This window comes from Gymnoscopelus microlampas (genome assembly GCF_963454915.1).
Source record: "Gymnoscopelus microlampas genome assembly, chromosome: 9".
NCBI lineage: Eukaryota > Metazoa > Chordata > Actinopteri > Myctophiformes > Myctophidae > Gymnoscopelus > Gymnoscopelus microlampas.
The window spans coordinates 12,862,266-12,881,495 of record NC_139946.1 but is presented as its reverse complement, the minus strand read 5'-3'; the positions used below and the strand labels follow the sequence as shown (position 1 = coordinate 12,881,495).

Sequence of the window (19,230 nt, the reverse complement as noted above, 5' to 3'; positions counted from 1 at the left end):
CAACACAAACTCGGTACATCTGGATTGCTGTCCTCCACTCCTTCCTATCCAGCATAAGGTCTGCACCTCTTTAGTGTTTTTAGCCCCACTGTCGTGCCACAGTGTGTCTGCGTAGCTTGGGACTCGGTCACATACAGTAGTATGCCAGGTGTATTTGTGACAGAGTATTCCCCTATGTTATTTTGCAAGGTAATTTACAGGGTGGTAAAATTATATTCTGCTGTGAAACAATAGTTTAAATTGGTTATTTTGACAGCCTTTTGACACCCTCCAGTTGGGCTGAACTGGAAGTTCTGTTTTAGCGCTACAGCCACATTTAATCCACTGCCCAAGAGGCTTGACACTTCACACTAGAAAAATTAAAATTAAAATTAAAATTAATTATAACAATGGTAATAATAATAACAATAATAATATGCTGCTGCTGATGATGATGATGATGTGCCGATGGATGCTGACTGGGAAATGTTGTTGATGTTGTTGAAGTAAGAGACAAATTGATTGTTTGACAGACTGATTGAGATTGAATAGATGTTTTGTGTGTTGTAGACTGGACCAGAGACAACTCCAGAGAGGCACACACAGAAGACTCAACAGCAACATCATCTTGTAGTATTGACGGCAAGACTTGACAATAATTTGTCACTAAATCAATCTAAATTCTAATTGACTACGCGGCAGAAAACTGTAAAATGAATGTGCTTGTGTCCATCAAAGATTTTATCTGGGGCCCCAAAACATTGCAAGAATACATGACACAGATTAGAGAAAAAGTAATAGATCATAAAGGAGCCCCCATCATTTACAACGTTCCTATGAAAGAGGAACAAATACAAATTGATGGCTGTAAGCGTTTTAGTGTTGGTAAAGAGTCTGAAGACTCAGCTAAACCTAATCGCACCATATTGGTTCTTGGAGCAACTGGGGCAGGAAAGACCACCCTCATCAATGGGATGATCAACTACATCCTCGGTGTCAAATGGGAGGATTCATTTCGGTTTGCGTTAAGCGATGAGGGTCAAACAAAGTCTCAAGCTGAAAGTCAGACATCTTTAGTCACTGCATACAAAATTAACCACCAAGAGGGATTTCAAATTGATTATTCACTAACAATCGTTGACACACCAGGTTTTGGTGACACTCGGGGAATTGATAGAGACAGGCAGATCTCAGAGCAGCTGACCAAACTTTTCACAGCCAAACACGGTGTCTCTGACGTTGATGCTGTTTGTTTTGTTACCCAGGCCGCTCTTGCACGGCTAACACCGACACAGAAATATGTGTTTGATTCTGTGCTTTCAATCTTTGGCAAAGACATAGCAGAGAACATCAGGGTTTTGGTGACATTTGCAGATGGTCAGGCACCACCAGTCCTGGAGGCAATCAAAGCCTCAGGGGTCCCATGTCCTAAAACAAAGAAAGGAATGCCACTTCATTTCAAATTCAACAATTCTGCATTGTTTGCAGCCAACAAATCCGGTGGTGCAAACAATGTAGGTGCATGCAGTGATGACGATGATAGCGAAGATGATGCAGATGGTTCCTTTGATAAAATGTTTTGGGACATGGGTTTCAAAAGCATGAAGAACTTCTTCAAAGCTTTGAACCTAATTAGTACAAAAAGTTTGACTTTAACAAAGGAGGTCCTCGGGGAACGAAAGAAGCTTGAAAACTCGGTTGAAAACATGCAGAAGCAGGTCACACTTGGGTTAGCCAAGGTCGATGAGATAAAACAAACAGCTCAAATACTTGAAACTCACAAAACAGAGATTTCTGCCAATAAGAACTTTGAGTTTGAGGTCACAATCAAAAAGCCAAACCAAATTAAAAAAGATGGATTCAACACCAACTGTCAGCAGTGCAACACAACATGCCACTATCCCTGCGTCTTTCCCAATGATGCAGATAAGATGAACTGTTGTGCAATGGGATCAAATGGGTACTGCACTGAGTGCCCAAATAAATGCCACTGGACTGTACATTTTAATCAGATGTACGTTTGGGAATACAAAGATGTCAAAGAAAAGCGAACGGTGAAAGAGTTACAAGAAAAGTATCAAACAGCTGCAAAGAAAAAGATGTCTGTTGAGGACATGATCCCTAAATTAAGATCAGAACTTGATGATCTGCAGCTGCAGGTGGTAAATCTTATGGAGAGCTCAGTCAAGTGTTTAAACAGACTGAAAGATATCGCACTGAAGCCCAATCCACTTTCCACTCCAGGGTATATTGACCTGCTCATTGAGGGAGAGAAGGCTGAATGCAAAGAGGGCTACATGGTTCGCATTAAGTCCCTGAAGCAAATGAGAGGAAAGGCAGTGTACATGGCTATGGCAGAAAATGGAGAAACTATTTTTCTAAGGTAGAAAAAGGAGAAACTCTCCTTTTTCAAACAGTTGGTCAAAATTTGACCAACTGTTCAGGACCAGTACATCACTGACTTTGAGGTTGGACTGTCTATATTAATAATAATAAAGAAAACAGACAAAAGTAATTTGTTCGATATTTATATCAAAAAGAATAAAGTGATCAGTGGGTTCTTTAATTCTAACACTCTTGTTTACTACTTAGAAAGTCCCTGTCGTTGTTTTTTATGTTGGCAGGACAAAATGAAAAGGAAAACAGATTAGTCCTTACTTGTTCAACTCTAAAACCTATTGCATTTACAGGGCTTTATGAATCTATTACTTTTACGCCTTTGTTTTTAATCATAAACTGTATTCAAAATGTTTAACATGAAAACATGTTTTTTGTTGTTGTTTGTTTTCTTTTTATAGTGATACAGTGTGTACAATATGGTAGTTGTTTGCTTTGCATTGTAACACAGCATACCAAAGGTTCCTGTTGCAACTCATACGGTTGTCAGACATGATTGAATAAAGTCCTTTTCACCAGAGTTTTCGATTGGTTTTGATGAGCTGAAACTTTCAGTTTGCAGATGAGAGTTATTAAACCAATCCAGATCATAATGAGTAAAATTAGTAAAGACTATGGTGACCATAATCCTTTGTGTACTGGACTTGGATCATGCTCTGTGCAGTAGAAGTAAAGGGCTGCTCAAGTATGTGATGCCATGGGCACTAGATTAAGATTATATTAAGTGATGATTAAATCACAAATCAGAGGTGTAAATAATTACCATGTTGTGTGATGCTTTATCTGTTCAGAAAAATCTATGTCAACAATCAAATACCTGTTATAACTGTTCTAAAGCTATAGTATGATGTGCAAACTGTATTTACATAATATGAGATTAACAATAAATTGTATTCACAAACAGTTAAAGGTAAATTCAGTGGTTTTCTTTTGTGAATAGTTTGATAGTAATCATTGCCTTTTCACTAACAGGGTTCTCCCTGTGTCTCCAGCTCTTTAATGAACATAAAATGCATTTTTCAGGCCAGGATACCAAATATGTCCAATCAGCTTAATGTTAGATCCACTGATCCAAGAAAGAAAAAAAAGAACAGCTCTATGGAGATCACTTAAAACTAGAAAGGGAATATATATAATATATATATATAAATATATATATATATACACACACACGATCAAGTTTTTTTTTTCTTTTCTTTTTTCTTATTTGGCTGTTTATTAAGCTTATTGACAGCAGGAGCAGGGATTTTATTTCATTTAAATATAATGTACATTTATCTGAAATCAGCTAGAAGTTAATGTGCTGTATTCTTTTTTTTTTTCAAACACCATTTTTTTTTTTCAAATGGTACAAGTAAAATGTCTGTCATCTAACCCAGATTCAGAGAGAGAGAGAGAGAGAGAGAGAGAGAGAGAGAGAGAGAGAGAGAGAGAGAGAGAGAGATAGAACCACTGGGTTAAAGGTAGGGTAAGTGATTTTCTTTGGTTAAAATAAGTGTTAAATAGCTCTATATTCTGATAGTATTCATTGATAGAGTGTCTGATCAGTAAAAGGAGTCTCCATGTCTCTCCAGCTCTTTATAAAACAGAAAATGCATTTTCGTTTCAGTTTCATTTCCAATGTTATCCAATAAGGATGGAGAACTCAGTCAGGATACAGATTAAACAAGTGAAATTGGAAGTGATGACACTAAGAAATTAGCTGACAAAATGGGAACTGGAACACTATAACAATTAAGCTGATAAATGGGTACTCTCTTCTGATTGGCTGAAATATTGTCACCTACAAAAAAAAATATTTTATGTTTATTAAGGTAAGAAAATCTAGTCTAAAATGAGTCTAAAACCCATCAGCTTGCGTTAAAATAAATTATTTCTGACACCCGCAGGGGTAAAACGGCGAAACTACAGGCCTTTCATATGAACTGTCTCTTCCGTATTGGCGTCACTGTAAAAATCTCAGGCTGGACCCTTGGGCCCTTCATTGACAATTATATCAAGGTTTGGTACAAAATCCATAATACACAAAAAATATTTACTCATAGGTTTTATGTTTGCAGGGGAGGCATCAGTGCTACATACAGTAGCAGTAGGCCTATATATGTGTGATTTCTATTTATGTTGCAACAATGGATGACAGGTATCTGTAAACCTATGAAGCACACGTTTAGATTAATTCTCATTTTAACCACCAGGCGGCAGTGTTCGTTAAGCCACTTTCTTCCACAAGCTGTCTTTGCTTGATATTTATCATCCTTCGTACGACGGTGTCGTGTCCCACGCTGTAAAATAGCAGATCTAAAAGCTCACAACGCGTCGCATAGCAACGTACCGTGAGCTTGCAGATCTGTAATTTGAGAAGACGGACGTCCAGCAACGCGAGATCAAGTGAAGGTCCAATAGAAAACCAGAAGCCTGAAGGTTACCAGGAAGAGAGCTTGTTTGCTGTGTTGCCATGTCCGCTTATTATAAGCGACTTTGGGCTTCCTTTTCTCTAAAGTTGCTTGTGAAGATTGGTAGTTTGCGGGTTGCGTTTTTTTGGACTTGTGTCTAAAGTGTAGTTGTTTATTTAGGCTTGTTTCCAATTTTCTTCTTTATTATTTAAACCAGTAAGTTCTCAAATATTTTCATGAAAATGGTTTGTGCATATAGCAGATCTACAAGCTCACAACGCGTCGCATTGTGACGATCTGTGAGCTTGTAGATCGGCTATTTTAAAAGCGCTCATGTGGCCTGAATTGCTTCTTTTGGGCTTGTTTTCATACATGCAGTTGCTTGTGTCTCTCTCTAAACCTGGCAACACTGCTTGTTTGTAAGCAGAGTAGCAGGTAGTGCTGGAGTGGAACCTTGGAGTTCTTGTCACTTTCTGACCCAAAGCAGCTTCAGCAGATATTTGAATGGTAATTTAGACTCGTTATACAATGTGGGGCGACCTCTTAGTAACGTTATATTGTTGGTCTCATGCTTTAATTGCCAGTAAAATAAATAAGTACAATTAAGTGTGGCTACTGTCTGTTAGCCAGCTAACTCCCCATGGCTAACGTTAGATAGCATTAGCTTTGTTAGCTGTTCGTTGAGACACTGCAATTAAACTTCTTAGTAAAGTTCTAGATAAACCGCAGTAAGCCTGGTTGATAATGAACACGTGTTGTTGAAGTCTAATAGGTTTATGAGGCATTTGACATAATGGTGTTGGTAAAAGGTTGCAGCGAACGTCTGAAGTTGGCTAAGTGGTTGTTTGTGTTTCTTTCTGAATGAATTGGGCTGCTTTAACTTGTACATGAGTCTAGCCTTGGATCAAGACTATCACAGATGTATTTGATCGACTTTTACTTTCGATCATAGATATGCAAATGTCAAAATCGATAAAATACATCTATGATAGTCTTGATCCAAGGCTAGAATCGGGCTGTTTAAACACTTATAGCTAACGGTTTTATATTAGTCCTTTGACTTCATAACAACCTAATAGACTTGCACCTTTGATTCAATATAACCTACTACCTATTTCTATTTCATTTTGTTGCAACCTTATTCTTTTTTTTATATATATAATATGGGGATAACAATCCAGTTTTTTCTACTCTGTACACAATGTTCTATATTTCTTTGTTCTTTCTATGTTCTTTATGTTGTTGATGAATTGAATACATAGCACCTCAATGGCAACAAGTCCACAGGACCTTTTTGGGTTATCCTTTTAGACCAAGTGTATGAATGTACTCGTGCTGTTTGCATTTCTGTTTAATAAAGTATTCAATCAATCCCCATTTAAATCTCCAAACCTCCCATCCCACCCATCACCCACCAAGGCACAGCACAGGAGCAAACGCAGAATCCTCACACAAAACAGAATTAAATCAATGGGGAAAATTTGAATAAAAATAACAAAAAGTGGCACAATATACATTACATAATAACAGTAGTAATCTGTGATGTTGACCATAGTCATATATGTAGACGGGACAGTCCCAGCCTCTCAAAACTACTGCCTACTTATTACGTACATTTTGTCTTCAGATGACGGACAAAGAGGAGGCAGTCGAAGCTGGTGATGATAGCCATGACACTCTAATGTCAGACAAAGAGGAGGCAGTCGAAGCTGGTGATGATAGCCACGACACTCTAATGTCAACCAAGAAGGCCGAAGCAATCTCACTGCTGGACAGCGGGGAGGACTTTGAGATCCTAGATGAAGAAGATATTGACGACGAACCTCCTCCTCTTGAAGATGCTGGCGGTGGGGAAATGAACAAGACAGACGAGTTTGATAAGACAGAAGAAGACCAAGATTCTGAGAGTTCACCCGCAGTGGGCGAGTGGCTTGAAGTACTAGGTATGTGGGTCAAAGGAAGAGACGGTGCTAATGTTAAGCCATCATCTGTTGCCACAAAGTGACTTCTTATATGACGATGTAGTAGGTGGCATGTCTTTTATATTTGAAGTGTTTAATAATTGTTAGTTAACATTGTTTGAATTGTAACGTTACTGCATGTCTGCAGGTAATGACCAGCTGAAGAAGAAGGTCTTGGAGGCTGGCAAAGGCCGTGACAGCCGGCCTCTGAAAGGACAGAATGTCAAGGTGCATCTTAAGTCTTCTCTGACTGATGGGACACTTGTAGAGGAGCAACCCGAGCTCTCTTTCACTCTGGGAGATGGTGATGTAATCCAGGTAAAAAAAAACGAATTTAAATGTCTATGATATCACCATTTATTTTGTTTTTAATCTTTACAGAGAGCACAGATAATGAATAGGAGAGTCTACAACTTCAGATGACTGATGTTAGAAACTAACGCTGTATCGTTGTGATATCAATGTCCCATTACAGTCAGTTGTTTCTTCTTTCAGGCCCTGGATCTCACTGTGCAGCTCATGGAATTGGGAGAGAAGGCCCTCATCCAGGCTGACGCAAAATATTCATATGGCACTTTGGGGAGGTAGGCGGTTTGTTTCAATGTAGCTGTTACTTAGTGGTATATTTTAGTCTGTAATATTATCTGTCACAGTAGTTGACACAGGCAAGTATTTCAGTCAATGTCACTGTCCGCCTAAGTTTGACTAGTGGACACCCCTCATATGCCTTTCGGTAGTAGGCTACTAGCTACTAATGCTGGGAACCCACCAAAAAAAGCGCAGCACACAATATATTGTGCGCGGAGGTGTGTGCATGACTGTCGTCGCCAAACCTGGCCACAGCGGGACGTCTGGTCAATGCGTTTCAATGAACTTTTTTCCGCCCCAAAAACATTGTCCACTGCACGAATGGAGCGTCTGGTGGGTTTCAAGCGCAAGTGGAATGCCAGCTTTATCCCCAACACCTACTGTAGTCTGGTGGACTGTGTGTTCTGCCTCTCCGGTCACTTACTGAGGATGAATCATGTCATTGAGAGAATCAGTTGGTCTGTTGACTTGATAGTTAATCATTTAGGTGACAATATCTTGTTCTTATCATCGCTGTCGGCAGATCAAAGTCCTTGTATCTCCATATTTCAACTTTTTATGTTTATTCATAAAGGAACACTTCATCATACCCCAGTGTCACACAAAAGCATCAAAAATAGCCGACTACAAGCTCACAACGGGTTGCGATGCGACACATTGTGAGCCTGTAGATCTGCTATTTTGGACCAAAACAATTAATTGAAAGGATGTCTGTGTGTTTTATAAATATTGAACCAATGAAAAGTATTAACCCAAGACCTGGAACGCATTGGCTATTCAAAAATAGCAGATCTACAAGATCATAGCGCGGCACCGAGTGCCACGCTATGAGCTTGTAGATCTGCTATTTTTGATTTGATTTTTTTTGTTTTAATTCTTTTTTTAAACTTTTTTAGAAAACAAATTTAACAATCGCCTCAGGTCTTAATGGGTTAACAAGAGCTTGTGACTAAATAACTCTATTGGAAAGCAGATTATTTTTTCCTTACAAGTACGTTTTCGACAGTGACCGTTATATTATAAATATTTAGTTGAATAATGATAAGTCAAGGGCTGTTTTGGTATTTGAATGCTCCAAATCTGAACTGAGGCTTATTTTCAGTATTGATCCTGAGGTTCCCCCCAACGCTGAGCTGTCCATGGAGGTAGAGCTGCTGGAGGCCACGGAGGCTCCAGACTGGGAGCTCCTGACTCCTGCAGAGAGGATCGCCCTCGCCAGCCAGAAGCGGGAACGGGGCAACTACTACTATCAGCGTGCTGATTACGCCTTTGCGGTCAACTCCTATAGCATCGCTCTGCAGATTACGGAATCTAGTTCTAAAGGTGAGCCATTGTGCATGGGGCAGGGGTGTTCCAAGCACAGGGCAATAGGAGAAGCAACTAAAATGGAAGTCCATTGTAAGACCGCCGGATGTTTGGTCACGTTCAGACCTGCACACTCGTCGCCTTTATCTTTTGAATACAAAATATGCCATGATGTTTTTGTTTCTGGTAATACATTTTCAGAGGTTAACATTTTTGGATTTCTATGGTTAGGTTATACCTGTACTTGTTTCTTTTCCCTCCTAAATTTAGAGTAGCCAATTATTTTTCTCCCAGTTTAGTCAGTATGCCAATTTCCACCCCTTTCCACTTCTGTTGTACCCTACTGGCTCACCTGTCAGTGAGGAGCCCCCACGGGGATAACATAGCACCTCCGTCCTACTCCTACCGTTCAATATTTCCCCACGGCCCCAGCCTGTAGGAGTACCTCTCCTACAGGAATAACCTCTGCCACAAAGATCGCCCTCGCCACCTGGCTTCAAGTTCCCTCCCACGAACACAATTGTGTTCCCATACATAGACACTTGGCATGCCGGATATACCGTGGTGTAGTTGAATCCCTAGACTCGGCATTGTTGGTGGGCAGGTACTTAACCTGCTCCCACGAGCGCCCCGTTTAGGATGTACTTATTGCTGTTTGTTCTGTTATGTAGACCTTTATAAAAAAATGTTTTTTATAAAGGTCTACATAACAGAGTTTTGAAAAACAGCTGATAGTGTCATGGCAGCGCAAACATAAAAACTGATAAATAAATCTAGTTGTAATTTACAAAATAAGCACTTTCATATTATTTTCACGTCGGGGCAGCTAACAGTGTTTCAGGATGATTCTCAGAAATCTCAGAAAAAAACTAGTTGAGGTGTGTGTAGATTAAATAGGCTAATTGTAGTTTGCCGCCACGTCAATAAATGGGATATGTTTTACAGAATGTGTCGCTTTTTCCACCCCTTATGAGTGTGCGGGCCTGAATGTTATGTTGTTGTGATCTTTCTTTTAAATTCTGTAATGCTGTTGATGCTGTCTTGTGATCACTAGTTTTTGTGTGTTGTTTCCTGTGTTTTGCAGTGGACATCAGTCCTGAGGAGGAGACAGAGCTAATAGACGTTAAGGTGAAATGTTTAAACAACATGGCTGCCTCTCAGCTGAAGCTGGACCACTATGAAGCAGCACTCAAGTCTTGTGTATCAGCATTAGCTCACCAGCCAGAAAACATAAAAGCACTTTTCCGCATGGGCAAGGTAGCACATTTGTGAATTTATTCTCTCTCTCTTTCTCTCTGTGTGTGTGTGTGTGTGTGTGTGTGTGTGTGTGTGTGTGTGTGTGTGTGTATATATAACTATTGTTAAGGTGTGTGTGTGTGTGTGTGTGTGTGTGTGTGTGTGTGTGTGTGTGTGTGTGTGTGTGTGTGTGTGTGTGTGTGTGTGTGTGTGTGTGTGTGTGTGTGTGTGTATATATATATATATATATATATATATATATATATATATATATATATATATATATGCACACACACACACACACACACACACACACACACACACACACACACACACACACACACACACACACACACACACACACACACACACACACACACACACACACACACACACATCCATCTCTATCTCTTCTCTCTCATACTTTAATTGTGTAATGCAGGGGTCTTCAACAGGGGGTCCGGGACCCCTTGGGGGTCCTCGGAGTTACTACAGGGGGTCCGCCAAATCTTTGTGTGATATGATTTTTTTTTTTTTACCTCAACCACCCTAGCATCGCTTTTTTGAGGAGAACGTAAGCCAAAAATAGCTCACAACGCCTCGCCCTGCGAGGCGTTGTGAGCTTGTAGATCTGCTATTTTTGGCAAAGAGGTGTTTGGTGTAGAGGGAAAAAAGAGCGGACCAAGTAAACAAAAAAAAGTTTCTGAAACACAATTTTATACAATATAGAGGGGGTCCCTACTTCATCTCTCTCTCTCTAAGCTAGGGGTCCTTGGCCTGAAAACGTTGAAGACCCCTGGTGTAATGGGTCATTGTATTAAGAAACGTTATGGTCTCCTCTTTTAGGTATTGGCCTTGCAAGGTGAATGTGCAGAAGCCATTAGGATTCTGCGGAAGGCACTGAAGTTGGAACCAAGTAACAAGGTAAAGCTGCCCTCTTCCACCTCCCACTTCTTTTAGGTAAGCAAAGCAAAGCAAACAGCAATGTGTTGTAGTGCTCGCCCATGTCCAACAGATGGCGCCACATATTGCTGTAAGTCTCAGTGGAGAGTCAGGTGGGATGCCGACTCATCATTTCAGTGGATCTGTTTTCACGTTGCTGCTGTAAATAGGTTTATCTCTTGGTGCCCCACTGTACACACCAGGTCTAATGCCTGGCTCCTGCTCCTACGCTGCTTACATAGGCTGATACAGGAGGTTCTTTGGCTACACAAGGCCATCTGACAGAGCTTCAGTGCGTGGGCTTTTTGGATCAGCTGAATGCCTGAACAGCTTGGTACTCGTGCCCAAAATCCCCCACTTCATTCCTACACCAATCTGTCAAATAGTGTATCGCCATGTGCCTTTTTATACAGTACTCAAAAGTGACTTTGCACTACATGTTGTGTACTACTAATTGATTAGATTGTTTATGTTGATTTGGCTTGAATAGCACAATGTACAATGTTTTTTATTTGTAGGTCTACAAGTTCTCCAAGGATGCATTCTACACTAGTGCAGTCATAGTCACCATTAGAGCTCTCTTTCTCCCCCCTTCTCAAATCATGATCATTGAATGCTGTTCTTTTAACCCATTAAGGCCTGAGGTTCAGATTCTACGAAATGTCTTCTAAAACAGTTTTTTGAAAAAACGTAGTGAGTGGTTCTCAAACATTTTCATGTCAAGGACCCCCAAAATGTACATATATTTGGCCGCGGACCCCCATCTCAAAATATGTTGTTCCAGGGACCCCCAGAAGCAAAGATTTGAGTTACAAATGTTCGCTTTAGAACATAGATTTGCACAAATGTTCTCGATTTTTCAAAAATAGCAGATCTACAAGCTCGTAGCGCGGCACTCGGTGCAGCGCTATGAGCTTGTATATCTGCTATTTTTTAATAGCCAAAAGTGTAAAATAATGCTTTTATCTCAAATCAAAAAATGACACAGATGCAGGTCTTAATGGGTTAATGCGCATCACAGGACAAAAAAAGATACATTTTCAGGACTACCCGACCACGGTTGTCTACTGACGTCTGTTTTCAACTATAGTATTGAGCAGAGGGAGATCAGCTTGAGAGAAGGGCCACATAATAAAATAAAATAAAATGATACTTTCTCCCTGGAGTGGGCCTCCAGTGAATGGTCCCCCACAGGTTGGGGTTCGCTGCTTTAGGGCATGCTTAGACCATATGCTTCTCTGTAATGGACAGTGGCTTGAAATATTTCTGAGCATAATTGTTGGCATTTGTTATTTGCTTCTGGAGTAACTTGCTTTTAGTTTATCCTCTACTGCCTGCCATAGCATGCTACTGATGTGCCTCTTGAATCTCCATAGCCTATTAATATGTGAGCATTTTCCTGTTGGCACTTCTATTTATTATGTTTAATAAAACTATAAAAAGTAGTGTATATGATCACTGATGTGTCTGTTCTCTCTGTGTCTTGCATGTATGTGCATGTGGAACTGAGAGAACAGGGCAGTAGAGCCCTGCACTGATGCACGCTCACTCGCTGACCAGTCTTAACCACTGGCAAAGCACTCTTGAACGTGGACCTGTTGGTAATGGGTAGTCATTGTGTTTTGGTGCTCTGTGCCACACATCGATGCCTCGAAATTAGAACCGCGCTCTGAGGAGACGCATCAACAGCTTTTGACACGTGCACAACACATGACGCCTCCAGTGTGGCTGCACCCATTGTAAACACCCATTGAATTTGCGGGCGACTAACACTTTTAATGTGTCAGGGCCTTAAGAAGAGTTAAGTGACTCGCAGACCTGAACAACATTTTGAAATAATAACATAATTTCCTGAAATAAATAATCGGTCAGCTAAATGTCACGTTCATCCTGTAATTCCATACAGTATCAAACTTTTTTAATTAACAATATTTTGTGAATTATCATGAAGAAAGTATTTGAGATTTGAATTAGAGGAAATGTAGAAAATGTTTTATTGTGCGTTGCCGTTTCATTGTTAAAACTAGAAAAGTGCGCCGCTCACAGATCTCTGCCAGGTTATCTGCCCAGGGCCCGCAAACTTTGGAAGTCAAATGTAGCCGGTCAGAATGGAGTTTGAAAAATCTGAGTCTGACTGATACGTCTTGACCACATGACTCCACAGATAACGTGTATCGATTTGTGTGTGTTTTGGACAAAATCTGTAGGAATAGTAGAAATAGTGCGCTCCTCACGCTCAAGAGTTATAGGCCAAAACGTGAAGTGGCCTGTTATAGCGCCACCATGAAGCCAATTTGTCTCCTTTGGCCTACTGGGAGTGTGCATGCAAAGTTTGATGCTGATTGGTCCAGCAGTGCCGGAGATTTGCTGATCACAGATGGACAAACAAACAGACGATGACAGACTAGTGTAGTGTGGACCTAGATCAAATATCCCAGTGTGATGATGGCTCTCCAATGATGTCAGGTGTTTTTGTAGCATGGATTTTGTCCTGGAGGAAAAATATGAATCACTCACAACAATACTTCTGGATGACTATTCGGTCCTACTAAATATAAAACTATTGTTAAGGTGATAAATTCGTTGTTAGATTTCCTTCCTAAAACTTGATATATGCTTAAGTAGTCATCATTGTCATTATCTCATCACATCTTGTCGTTAAAAGAGACATTAACATCCTGAAACATCAGTTTCAGGACGTTAGTGTATTAGGAAAGACATCCACTGTGAAACCGGGTTAGTCCATATAAGGATGATTGTGCTCGTTCTGTATCAGAATATTCACCAGTATGCTGTCAGTACCTCAATCTTCACCAGAATGGCAGACCCGACCTGTACAGTATTTACCCATATCTTAGTCGTGCAGCATATCACAGCTAGCAAAGCTTTTTTGTCTGTGGTGATGGGTATACATTATATGAAGTCGAACAGAGATATCCACACACCAACTGGCTCTCGATGAAAGCATTTGTATTTGTTGCCATCGACATTACAAGCAAACAGCTCTTCCTCAGACTTCTGATGCATACTGTACAGAGGATTGCCATCTTAAATACCCACTACAAAACCAGAGGACATAAAACCTGTTGCACATTGCCATCAAGTCTGATATGCCATCAATTTTATATTTTACATATACACAGATTCCTATTGTATATGTGGGCTACATACTTTATATACCAACGTAATGTAATAGATATATATATCAATATATATATACTGTAATGGAAATCACAGTACCGGTATATATGCCATGTACCCCTGAAGTTTATACTGAAAATGGACTTAGGCTGAATAGCCATAGGTAGCTGTCTATTTTTAATAAATGTTATTTTCACGCAGGGATAATGCAACACCATATGCAAAAAAGAAAACCAAAATAAAGAACACAAATAAAATATAAAGTTAACGACTGAACCGAGACAATTCATTCATTCACACGTATAGTCTAAAATATAAAATAGCTCATTAAGGGGCCACAGTTACCATTTAAATGCATCCAGAAGAGTTCACATTTTAGGAGCATAGAGTAGAGTTTATATCTTCCCTTCTGTGTGAATGTTTAATTGCATCAATTCCCACACATCTGCGAGTGGAGGTATTGCTTCACCTTGGTGAAGTGTTGTCCAGGTACATGACTAGATATTACGTTTTTAAAGGTCTTGTGGTCTTACCGATGTAAGCCAGTCCACATGGGCATTTAAGGGTGTATACTACATTAACAGTAGAACATGAAATCACACCTTAAATGTTATAATTTTCTTCCCGTGTGGGGGAGATTGAATCAGTTAGTTTTGTATATCAAATGGCATTGTGGGCAATGACCACATGGGTAGAGCTAAGGAAACGTGAAGGTGAAGGAGTAGGGAAGGTCTGCTCTCAAGCTATGTTCAGACCATGGCGTCAGATGCATTGTGATCAGTGCATCTGAAACGTAAGCCGATCCGTCAGATGCGTCCATTTCCCATGTTATCTTTTGAGGCTGTGGCCAGTGCCGACAAAGTACAGTTTTCTTAGACGGGAGGACAGTGGAATTTACGAAAGCAATATGAACACATATGCACATTCCATTTAAAAGCATAATTAAGTAGTAAGAAAATATTGTGATAGCACCTTCACAAATATGAAAACATTGCATTACATGACATTATGAATCGTGTGAATTACATCACTTACTGTATGAATGACAAATTCATATGGTAGAAGGGTGGGATTTGTGACAAAGCACAGAGGTGTTTTGTTTTTTTGGAGCCACATTTGTATATGTGAAACTAGGACGAATAAAACCTGCTTCTTTATTTGGGATACTTTATTAGACTGATTTTCTTTATTGCTGCTCACAATAACAAGGAAAGCTCCTCAGATGGGGGAGGGGGGGGGGGGTATTCCTACCAGTAAAATGTGTAAAGCATTCAGGCCATTCATCAACTGACTTTTTAAATAAAGATGTTTACATTAATTGAAATGCAAGCGCACGTGCCTGCTCGTTTAGTTTATGATCGTCTGCCTTGCGTCCCCCCTCCACTACACCCCTGCGTTTGGACTGTTAGCTCACTGAAAGAAAACTACAAGTGAAATGGCTGCCAAGAGGGGTCAACGCATGGCGCATTTGTCCCATTGGTTGGTCATGGGTCATCATGTTGAACCCGACGTGTTGGACTTCACACTCCGCCTTGTTTTCCCCCATAGAATAGAAGGGGGGAACAGGGAAGCTGTGACGTGGCTGTCTGAGCGGCACGTTACGTATTATACTGTAGGTTAGGGGGGTCTCTTGTACACCACACGAGGGGGCTCAGAAAAACTGTTCATAAATTAGGGTTATTCTCTGTTATTGGATACAGGTGACTACTGAATGGCACAAACCACTCTGTATTATGTTTTCTTTTCTTTCTTTCTTTAAGCATCTAGTAACAAGGCATTCAGTTTATATTTATATTGTCTATGTATGAACATTTTGAGCTCTTTTGTTTGGGTGTTAGAAGTCTTCATTAGAGCTGAAGATCCGTCTTTTTTCATAGCTAATGGATTATTATATTCAGAGTTTCTATCCATAGGCATTTGGTACAGCAAGTCAGTTTTTAGGCTGTTGTTTGTCTGAAAAGTTCATTTGCATCAGACGACAGTTAACTGAAGGTGTTTGTTGTTTGAGTTTATGCGGTTGTGAAACTCATATCAAATATCCACAAGTTGGACTTAGGCGTGCATCTCTTGCTCACGTTCTTATTGTTTCTTATCCATGTAGACTATCCATGCAGAACTATCCAAGCTGGTGAAGAAGCACTCAGAACAGAAGGGAGCGGAGCAGGCCATGTACAAGAAGATGCTGGGTAACCCTACCAGTACCATGAGCGGCACACAGAAACACCAGGCCAAGTCCTCGTGGGTAAGTCAACTATTTCTAATGATAACAGCAGAGAAATGTTTGTAAGCCCACCTTGTAAGGATGCTGTAGTAAATTCTGTGGGACTTTCCTGTCATCAAATCATGCTTTGTTATTTGAATTGTCTGTGTAAAATGGAATAGGTAAACATAGGGTTTGTGAGGTGTAAGAATGAAACACAGAGGGAAGTTCAGGACTTATTAATGATCATCCAACTTATGCATTGTTTTCTATTCCTTTTGTCTCTTTCAATATTTCCCCAGGGTCTCAGCTGGAAGTGGCTATTTGGTGCCACTGCCGTAGCCATCGGTGGTGTTGCATTATCTGTTGTGATTGCTGCCAGAAACTGAAGCAAACCTGTAGCAATTGCCAGCCAACGTCCTTCCAAAAGGAGAGCCTAAACAATGAAATAATTAAAATGTCTGGCAGTGCCTTTGGAACCTGGTTAGAAGGGGAAAACCAATGTTTATTGGTCAGTTGCCTCTTCACTTTGACTGTCCCTAGGTTTCTCTGCTATGTTTGAGAAATATATACAACAACAAATAATAAAGAGGGGGGACTGGGGTAGCGGCAGTTTTATATAATTATTTAGCACTATCAGTACTCTTTCACATTGCCAGACACTAAAGGCTGATTTATACTAGATCGAAAATAGTCGATCTACAAGCTTTTCAATATTTGAGCTTGTAGATCTGCTATTTTCTGCACGTGAAACCGGCACGCAACTAAGTATAAATTAAGCATAATTGTTTGTTTTGCTGTCTTTGGTAGTGATTGTATGATATTGGCTAATTTGAGCACTGGAATGAAAATTAAATAATTGTACATTTATTTACTAATCTCTACATTAGACATATTTTACCCAAAAAGTAACGACTGTGATATTGTCCTATAAGTTATTTTCAAAGCTTGAGGTCATGGAGTTCAATTGAAGATCAGTTGTGACCTGATTTCTTAGAGAATGTGATTTTAGTTTTTAGTAGGGGAGATGAGATATTGATTGGCGTAACCTAGATGCTGTATTGTTTTGAGGTTCTCACACCCTGGTAAGCCACTTGCCCTGTGTCCTAATTCTCTCACCCTCTTTTCATGCACACAGAAGAATTAGGTTTAAGTCTGTGGCTGTATGGTGTAGGTAGAGTGGCCGTTTGGGAGCCGGAGGGGTTCCCGGTTCAATCCCTTACGTATCCTTGAGCAAATGGACTGGAGGTTGCTTCAACACGTACTGGGCAAGCCATACTGTTGGGAACCTGAACAGGTTCTTCTGAGGAACCGGTTCCAACATTGTGGAACTGGTAGCGGTTCCATCACATTTGCATTTGCAGCTAACCATTCCCAGATTTCCGCTGCTCTTTAAAAGTCTGTATGTTCCCTTCATTTGCATCTGTTGGGTGTGTGCAAGTAACTGAGGCAGTGACGTCACCTACAGTGAGTGAGCGGAGAGCAGAGCAGTGTGTGAAACACATGCAGATCTTAGAGCTAGTGTTGAACGAGTATGAAAAGACTAAATAAATCAAAAGTGTTGTTGCACTACAGTAAGGCGAAGACAAGTGCATGAAATGCTAGCCTGCCAGTGCAAAAAAAAAAAAAAAAGTCCTCGGCAGATTATTCTGGCCCCTCTGGGTTATGATTGGATTTCCCTGCCCCCGATGTTGTGGGGCACCAATCAGGGTCCAGTATGCAAATATGGGGCGGGTTTATCACCAGAGGCATTTTTTTTATCTTGGAAATGCAGGTTCCACACAGAGATTCTAGACTAATATCTACGCAGGGATATTAGTCTGGCCCTGCCAGGCTAATGAAATGCAGCGCTAGACAGGCAAAAACATTATCTATGCCTCCTGACCTTCCGGCCTGGCAGAGATAAGGGTAGAGAATCATTCAGGACACAGATTATAATTTTTAATGGAGAGTTTGTTTTCATTCTTCACTTTCAATCTTGTATACCTCACTTTTCATCGATTAAGACCAAATATAGGATAAGCCTTCAACCGCAATCTTTGGTTTATTTATAGATTTTCCATACCTTATATGATTTATCTAATGTTTTGTCTTTTATGTTGTTGCTAATTTATTTCGTTTTTTTATTTTTAATACCCTTTTTATGAGACAAAAGTGAATCGATATGTAGAGATAAAAATGGTACAAGAGTGTAAAGTCACAGACATACTGAATAGTTAGCATACAGAAGATTACGTGGGTTACTCTTGAGTTTCTGACATTCCCTGCCTTTGTTAATTTTGTATTTATCTCAATAAAAGTTTGTCTATTCTGTTATTACCCAAATGTATTCTCTCTCTCTCTCTCTCAACATAAGACCTCTCTTGGCAAACTTTGTGGTGTCCAGACTTAATAATACATTTTTGCAAATCGCAAAGTGCTACAGGGTTTAAAAACGGATAGACATGGTATAAAGTAGATTGAAAAAGAATTAAGGCATAGAGTAAAAGACCTAAGAAAAAAAGGCTAAGCAAAAGGCTTTGTTAAAAAGGTATGTTTTGAGTCCATTTTTAAAAGCATTTTCTCAGGTGCGGTGCCCACTCTACCTGTATAGAACCTGTCATTATGGCATGCCATAAACAATAAGTGGAAGGGTAAATGTAGGTCTGATAATGATGTGTACTTTATATTATTTCAGACCATTTTCCAAAGCATACTTTTATTCTTTACTTTTTCAGGTTTTGGGAACAAATAGCCAATTTCACATTGAGGTGCCCAGACACTCGGGTGACCACTCTTCACTTATATGCCAGTATTGCATTTCACCCATAGACTGGATTTCACCATAATCTTCAAGTACCAGATGTTTTGTTTCTATTGATTTAAATATAGTATATTGCCATTGCAATGTACTGTTGTCAGGTACCTTCTCCACCCTTTGGGATCAACAAGCCATACATTTAAACTCCTGGACTGATGTCATCTAATCCCCTTGGTCCTTGCCACATGGCAATGCAAAATGGGCATGAATTAAATTCCTGCATGTTCTATATGAATGTGTGCTAGTTGACTTTTTTACAGGTATGGAAAAAAACTGACACGTTTGTGT

At 40.0% G+C, this 19,230-nt stretch overlaps 1 protein-coding gene across 3 annotated transcripts; it reads left to right on the top strand.

Moving 5' to 3' along the window:
* Window positions 1-5,178: 5,178 nt before the first annotated feature.
* fkbp8 (FKBP prolyl isomerase 8) lies at window positions 5,179-18,467 on the top strand. 3 transcript variants are annotated; one of them, XM_084066487.1, is made up of 10 exons: window positions 5,179-5,276; window positions 6,397-6,456; window positions 6,511-6,712; window positions 6,879-7,048; window positions 7,226-7,314; window positions 8,421-8,641; window positions 9,708-9,880; window positions 10,706-10,783; window positions 16,044-16,184; window positions 16,445-18,467. In XM_084066487.1, exons 1-10 carry the CDS (start codon window positions 5,274-5,276, stop codon window positions 16,529-16,531), a joined length of 1,224 nt encoding a protein of 407 aa, XP_083922613.1. In that variant the 5' UTR covers window positions 5,179-5,273; the 3' UTR covers window positions 16,532-18,467. The 3 variants fall into 3 exon arrangements, with proteins under 3 accessions (XP_083922613.1, XP_083922612.1, XP_083922614.1); XM_084066486.1 differs by having other exon boundaries at window positions 6,397-6,712; XM_084066488.1 differs by lacking the exon at window positions 6,397-6,456 and having other exon boundaries at window positions 5,190-5,289; window positions 6,464-6,712.
* The last annotated feature ends 763 nt before the right edge of the window (window positions 18,468-19,230 follow it).

What these genes read in the sequence shown, in the direction of transcription:
- fkbp8 (XM_084066486.1), top strand. An exon ending in CACTTTTCCGCATGGGCAAG is followed by an intron (nt 9,881 to 10,705) that starts GTAGCACATTTG and finishes CTCCTCTTTTAG; the next exon opens with GTATTGGCCTTGCAAGGTGA. An exon ending in AGTTGGAACCAAGTAACAAG is followed by an intron (nt 10,784 to 16,043) that starts GTAAAGCTGCCC and finishes TTATCCATGTAG; the next exon opens with ACTATCCATGCAGAACTATC.